General features: G+C 33.6%; 1 protein-coding gene across 1 annotated transcript in view; it reads left to right on the plus strand.

Moving 5' to 3' along the window:
• LOC136033301 (DNA repair endonuclease XPF-like) overlaps positions 1-7,500 on the plus strand; it is a gene marked incomplete in the record, with an annotated part of 109,126 nt that overhangs the window by 95,327 nt on the left and 6,299 nt on the right. Inside the window, 1 exon segment of the mRNA XM_065714072.1 lies at positions 4,842-4,937. Coding sequence (XP_065570144.1) covers positions 4,842-4,937 — 96 coding nt within the window.

Below are 7,500 nucleotides of genomic sequence, written 5' to 3' on the forward strand. Positions count from 1 at the left end.
AACGCTAAAGCATTTTTAGTAATTTCAACTATTTATTCTACGGCTTTTGTGATTCAGGGGTCATTCTTAAGAAATTGGGACAAGATTTAAGCTCTAGTGTAAAGAGCGAGGTACTGACGAGGGGATGAATCCCTTCATATACGTAATAAAAACATGAGAATACAGAAGTTCTTTACGTAAGCTAATTTGTAAGCTACGTATATCGTTTACTAATAAACATTCGTAAAAAATTAAAAGTTCTAGTTGCCTTTTTAAGTAACCAAAAAATCGGAGGGCATCTAGGCCTCCTCCCCCGCTTCTTTTTTTCGTAAAAGCACTCGATCAAAACTACGAGAAAGCCAATTAGCCAAAAAATAAATATGCAAATTTCGTTTTAATTGTTCATCTGCGGAGAGCCAAAATCAAAACATGCATTGATCCAAAAACGTACAGAAATTAAATAAAAAAACAAACAAGTTTTTTAACGGGAAGTAAGGAGCGACATTAAAACTTAAAACGAACAGAAATTACTTCGTATATGAAAGGGCTGCTTGCTCATCAACGCCCCGCTCTTTACGCTAAAGTTTTTTACTGTTTCAAAAAGTAGAATTAAGAGAAAGAGTCAAACTTTAGCGGGGTGTTGATGAGGAAGCAGCTATTTCATATACGAAGTAATTTCTGTTCGTTTTAAGTTTTAATGTCGCTCCTTACTTCCCGTTAAAAAAACTTGTTTTTTTTATTTAATATGGAGCTAGAATGATATCCAAACTCATTCTCTAAGATACATTATACTTCCTGACACAGGCCGGTGCTCACCTAGTGATACACATGAATCAATTTCTCTTTTAACAGTTTACAATTATATATATATATATATATATATATATATATATATATATATATATATATATATATATATATATATATATATATATATATATATATATATATATATATATATATATATATATATATATATATATATATATATATATATATATTCACTTCAAAATTCATAACTCACCCCTACTCTAGAATATTGGTTAAAATAAGTACATCGCAAAGAAGCAGGGAATTCCTCAGGGGCGTTCTGACCTTTAAATTCCAAAGGAAATTAATTCCAGAATTCAGGACCTTTTCCAGATTTCCGGTATTCTAACCAAGTCAGCATTGATTGTTTGATGACGGTTCAACCCTTTCTTTATTAGAAATTTGAGAAACATACTGGTAAGAAATTAAAAACAAATTTATGCTCAAACAAATTAACATAAAATTTAATCAAACCTAATAACAGTAAAATTGTAATTGCTTATATCTAGATTTTACTGAGTTCCGGGAGAAATCATTTGCTAAAACTCTTAACAGATTTATTTTGTAAAACATGGTACAGGTATAAATGACTAGTACACATCGACAACCAAACTGTGACACAGTACACAGTATTAATGAACAAGAAGGAGTGCCGCCAGATTTTCCAGGGAGAATCAATTGCCACCAGGAACTTTATTTTTATCAGGTTCTAAATGGGAATACTTCTTATTATCCTATTTTTATACTTTTTAATTATTTCCTCTTTTTCAGAGGAATGAAGGGCACTGCCCCATGTCCTCCCCCTTTGCTGGTGTCCATAGCTATATGAAACAAGAGCTAAGAGCTCATATGGCACTTGTGACGAGTCAAGAAGAGCTAAGAGCCAAGAGCTCATATGGTATGAGCTCTAGCAAAATTCTATGAATCAATAGATTGATTTAAAAGGAAAATCAGAGGCTTAATGCCGGTCAGGATTTTAAATAAGAGCTCTGAGTCACGATGTCCTTCTAAATATAAAATTCATTCAGATCCGATCACCCACTCGTAAGTTCTAATTCTAATTTTTCCTCTCCCTTTAGGGGGATTTTCCTTTAGGGGGAAAAATTTTCTAATTTTTCCTCTCCCTTTAGTCCCCCAGATGGTCGAATCTGGAAAAACGACTTTATCAAGTCAATTTGTGCAGCTCCCTGACACGGCTACCAATTTTCATCGTCCTAGCACGTCCAGAAGCACCAAACTCGCCAAATCACTGAACCCCTCCCCCCAACTCCCCCAAAGAGAGCGAATCCAGTACGGTTACGTCAATCACGTATCAAGGACATTTGCTTATTCTATCCACCAAGCTTCCTCCACTCCAAGTGTTTTCCAAGATTTCCCCCTCCAACTCACCCCAATGTCAAAAGATCTGGTCGGGATTTGAAATAAGAGCTCTGAGATATGAATTCCTTCTATATATCAAATTTCATTAAGATCCGATCACCTATTCGTTAGATAAAAATACCCCAATTTTCACGTTTTCCGAGAATTCCGGTTTCCCCCTCCAACTCCCCCCAATGTCACAGGATTTGGTCGGAATTTAAAATTAGACCTTTAAAGCACAATATCCTTCTAAATATCAAATTTCACTAAGATCTGGTCACCCTTTCGTAAGTTACAAATACCTTATTTTTTCAAATTAACCCCCCCCCCCCCCAATTCCACCAAAGAGAGCAGATCTGGTCCGGTTATGTCAGTCACGTATCTTAGACAGGTTTTTATTCTTTCCATCCAGTTTCATCCTGATATCTCCACTTTATGTATTTACTAAGATTTCCTCCCCCCCCCCCAATGACGCTGGATCCGGTTGAGATTTAAAATAAGAGATCTGTGTTATGAGGTCCTTCTAAATATGAAGTTTCATGAAGATCCGATCACTTCTTCGTAAGTTAAAAATACGTCATTTTTTCTAATTTTTCAGAATTACCCCCCAATAGAGCAGATCTGTTCCAATTATGTAAATCACGTATCTAAGACTTCTGCTTATTTTTTGCACCAAGTTTCACCCCGATCCCTCCAATCTAAGCGTCTTCCATGATTTTAGGTCCCCCCCAAACTCCCCCTAATGTCACCAGATCCGGTCGGATTTAAAATAAGAGCTTTGAGACATGATATCCTTCTAAATATAAAATTTCATTGAGATCCCATCACCCCTTCGTAAGTTAAAAATAGCTCATTTTTCTAATTTTTCAGAATTACCCCCCCCCCCCCAACTAACCCAAAGATAGCGGATCCGTTCTGGTTATGTCAATCATGTATCTAGGACTTGTGCTTATTTTTTCCACCAATTTTCCTCCCAATCCCTCCACTCTAAGTGTTTTCCAAGATTTTAGGTTTCCCCCTCCCAACTCCCCCCAATGTCACCAGATCCGGTCGGGATTTAAAATAACAGCTCTGAGACACGATATCCTTCCAAACATTAAATTTCATTAAGATTTGATGAACCGTTCGTAAGTTAAAAATACTTCATTTTTTCTATTCTTTCCGAATTAATGGGCCCCCACTCCCCCCCCCCAGATGGTCAAATCGGTAAAAAGGACTATTTCTAATTTAATATGGTCCGGTCCCTGATACGCCTGCCAAATTTTATCGTCCTATCTTACCTGGAAGTGCCTAAAGTAGCAAAACCGGGACCGACAAACCGACAGAATTTGCGATTGCTATATGTCACTTGGTTAATACCAAGTGCCATAAAAACACTCATTATAATAAATTCTCGTGAAAATCATGAAAATGATTATGTTAATTTCCCTTTTTGTATTATAACCTCCAAAACTTCTGAGAAACATTTGAAACCCAGCCAATTAGTCTTTATCTCTTTAGTCTTTTATCTCTTTTAGTCTTTATTAGTCTTTAACTAATAAGGACTAGAAGGTGAAAATCCTTTTAAAAAAGGTCATTCTTCAAGTCTAAAAGGTTAAAATCTTGTCCTGTAACTTAAGCCTTAAAAACGTTCTAGTGTTCTAAAAGGTTTAAGATAGCCCTGCTTGAGTAAACAGCAAGATGGCTTCAGTTATTTTCCCTTACTGAAAACAAGATATATTTTAAACATTTCTCTTTCGTAAAGTTAAAAAAAGCTAAAATTACTGATTTTTTTCGCCTTTTTTCTCCTTTTGGTTATATTTGGTCGTAGGCCGCCCATTAATTTTCTGGGAGGAGCCACCTCTTCGCTCACGAGTCATATTTTCAACTTGACCTCTCTGAGCCCTGTTTCCACCATCCTACCCAGTGGTGTTTCATTTTGGGCTTAGTGCCATGCTTGCATGAAACGCCTATATTATTTTTTCCAAAAGAAGTTCTGTTAATTTTTTTTCATTTATGTCTTGCAGTTTCTTTTTGAATATACTTGATAATATTTGGAATTGCATTTCAGCTCTGAATCACAGCTATAATGATTCATTTTGCCAAGTTTCGGAGTTTGTTATTTAGTATAAGCCATTTTCTTTTGACAACACTTTTTTACAATACTTAAACACGAGGGTGGCACTAAATATATATTAGGAAAACTAACTTTTTTTTTTATAGCTCCTATATTTGTTCCTATTTCTGGAAACTATTTTTGTTACATTTTGTGTTGCTAAAATATTTTTCGTTGGCTCTAGAAAACAGAAAAATCGACTGAAATATATTAGTTACTAACAATTTTTGGGATCATTTTAATTGGGTGAGAAATTGAAAATGGACCTTCAAATGTAAGCCTAGATAAAAGCAGTATTTTAAGCGCTAAAATAAATTAAGAATGCAATAAAAATTGTAAAACATATAATCGGTCTGCAGTTATTTCCAAATGAAGGAATTTTCAAGTTTAATTGTATTCCTTAATTATCTGAATTTCGGGCTGAAAATCCGCCGAAAGCTTTCTTTATCAATATTTCGAATTGCTAGAGAATCTTAACAATTTTCAATAAAATTGTCGCTAACAATTTGCTGCTTGGACAGTGGATGCTCGCATCTATTACATGCATATCAACATGTTTTAGGCATAAAATATTATAGATTCTGTTTTAACATTGTAGAAGAAAAGACCACAACCGACGCCTGAGGCTGCAGCTAGTATTACATCCGAGAATCAACCAGAATTTTCTACTGAAAGGTTTAACTCTTCTCTACATGTAAGTTCACTTTGTTATTTTGTGCAACATTGATTTTTCAACTTTTCAAAATTGATTAAAGGTTTTCAAAATTGATTTTCTTGTCAGAGTCTTAGTTGCAGCATTACGGAAGACGAAAGGGAGTCACTATATGACCCACTCACCCGGTATATTAAATCTGAATTTTGTCATGAACTTTTTGATTATTTAAGTCATTTCTTCCGTGTATCAATTTCCTATGCAGAATTACCAGAGGCTTTTGAATTAAAATGGAATATTTGTGGGCATCAAGTCATGGTTAATTGTAGAAAAAGCCAAGACAGATAGTCCAATTGAGTGAGAAGCAAACCTGGCATTAATCTCCCCCTTCCATTAGAATTGTATAAAAATGATCTTAGTTGATTTGTTAATTTATATTTTGTTATTAGATAATAGATATCTGTGTACTTCACCGCAAGATTGAGTTACCATTCGATAAGGAAGATTTTGTTCTTGAGTTTTTTTTTATTTAAATTCTTTTCTTTTCATTTTGTGATTTTGCAAAAATACTTAAAATATTTTCGAAAAAGTATGGTCTCTTTAGGTCTCCATCCCTCCATCTTTATTCTCCATCAAAATGAAAAAAAAAATATAGATCATTGTATCCATCAATTAAAATATCAAATTTCTAGAGGCTTTGTTATCTGTGTACTTAACCACAAGACGAAGATCTTGACCCCACAAGACGATATCGTTCAATAGGGAAAATTTTGTTCTTGAGTTTCTTTATTTTAGTTTTTTTTTTGTAATAGTGCAAAAACACCTAAAATATGTATTTAGGTTTTGAATTTTATGAATTTTTAAATTTTCATTTTCCATCAAAGTTATATCCATCACTTACTGATCTAGAAGATTATGAGGCTAAAATCAAAAGGCGAAAGGGAGTCATTATGAGATCTACCTACCCGTTATATGAGAAACTAAATTTTGTAATAAACTTTTTGATTATTCAAGGTATTTCTTGCCTGTATCAATTTCCCATACACTGGGGGCTTAGTTTTCTGTTTACTTAGCCACAAGACAAAGATGGAGATACCGCTCGACAGCGAAGATTTTGTTCTTGAGTTTCTTTATTTAAATTTTTTCTTTTTTTTTGTAATATTGCAAAAACACCTAAAATATTGTCGAAATTTGGGGTCTCGTTAGGAATCCTGCATATCTTTATTTTCCTTCAAAATTTAAAAATACAGAATATTGCATCCACCACTTTCTGATCTAGATGGTCACGAGGCTAAAAGCGAAAGACAAAAGGGAGTCATTATGAGATCTACTTGCCCGTTATATGAGAAACCAAATTTTGTCATAAACTTTTCGATTATTCAAAGTATTTCTTGCCTGTATCAGTTTCCTATATAAAATTTCTGGAGGCTTAGTTATCAGTGTACTTAACCACAAGACGAAGATGGAGATAACATTCGATAGCACAGATTTTGTTCTTGAGTTTCTTTATTTTAATTTTTTTCCTTTTTTGTAATATTACAAAAACACCTAAAATATTGTCGAAAAGTAGACTCTTGTTAGGAATCCTGCATATACTTATTTTCCGTCAAAATTTAAAGAATACAGACTATTGTATCCACCACTTTCTGATTTTGATGATAATGAAGCTAAAATCGAAAGACGAAAGGGAGTCACTATGTTATCCACTCGCTCAGTGTAAAAATTAAATTTTGTCATCAACTTTTTGAGTATTTAATGGCTGCAAAACGAAAAAGGTCTTTTCTGTTATTTTGCAAACTCTGTTCGAAAAGAAACGTATTATACTTTAAATATTAAATATTAACGACTTTAAGTCGTTACAAGAGTTTCTGCTTCAAGAGTGAGATAAGTCCTTACTCCGTGACTTATCTTACTAAATGAGCGAAATTGTCAAATTTTATAGGTGGGTCTCCAGCACCACTCCCACCCCCCTCCCAACCCTTCGTGAAGTGTAATAATATATAACTGATCTGTTATTTATGACTTAATTATGACTCGAATCTAGTGTGTGTTTTCTTTTCTCTTCCAATCAATAATTAACTTAATAATTAACAATAATTAACTTAAACAATAAGTGTTTAAGTTAAGGGCACAAAGATGAGTGTACAATTAACAAAACTGAAGTTGCTAGTTTTTGTTTATTTCTAAACACAAAAAAAAGTTTCTCGACGTAAATGATGAACACATCTTATAGGGACAGAAAGAAAAAGGTATAACAGGGGAATGAGTGTTATGCATGGGTTTAATTTCATTATGCCCCTTCTCACATGTCAACTGACGTCATAACCAAAATTCATGAACTTTTGTTGGAGTGCTTTGATAAGACCTTTAAAGTTTAAAATCTTGTTTTTGCTACACTATATAGTTGTGAAAAGTGATGTCCTTGCAAAATTATAAAATGCTTCCTTTTGTTTTAGCCACGATGATATAAGATCCAATCCAGCTATTAATTAATGAAATTGATTTGTTGTTTACTTATCACTTGGTAATTCTTAGTAGAATTTTGACTCTAATTATATAATTATTTTGAAGTTTTCCCAAGCTAGAATATCTATAATTTCTTTAG

The sequence above is a fragment of the Artemia franciscana genome, chromosome 11 (assembly GCF_032884065.1).
Source record: "Artemia franciscana chromosome 11, ASM3288406v1, whole genome shotgun sequence".
Classification (NCBI taxonomy): Eukaryota; Metazoa; Arthropoda; class Branchiopoda; order Anostraca; family Artemiidae; genus Artemia; species Artemia franciscana.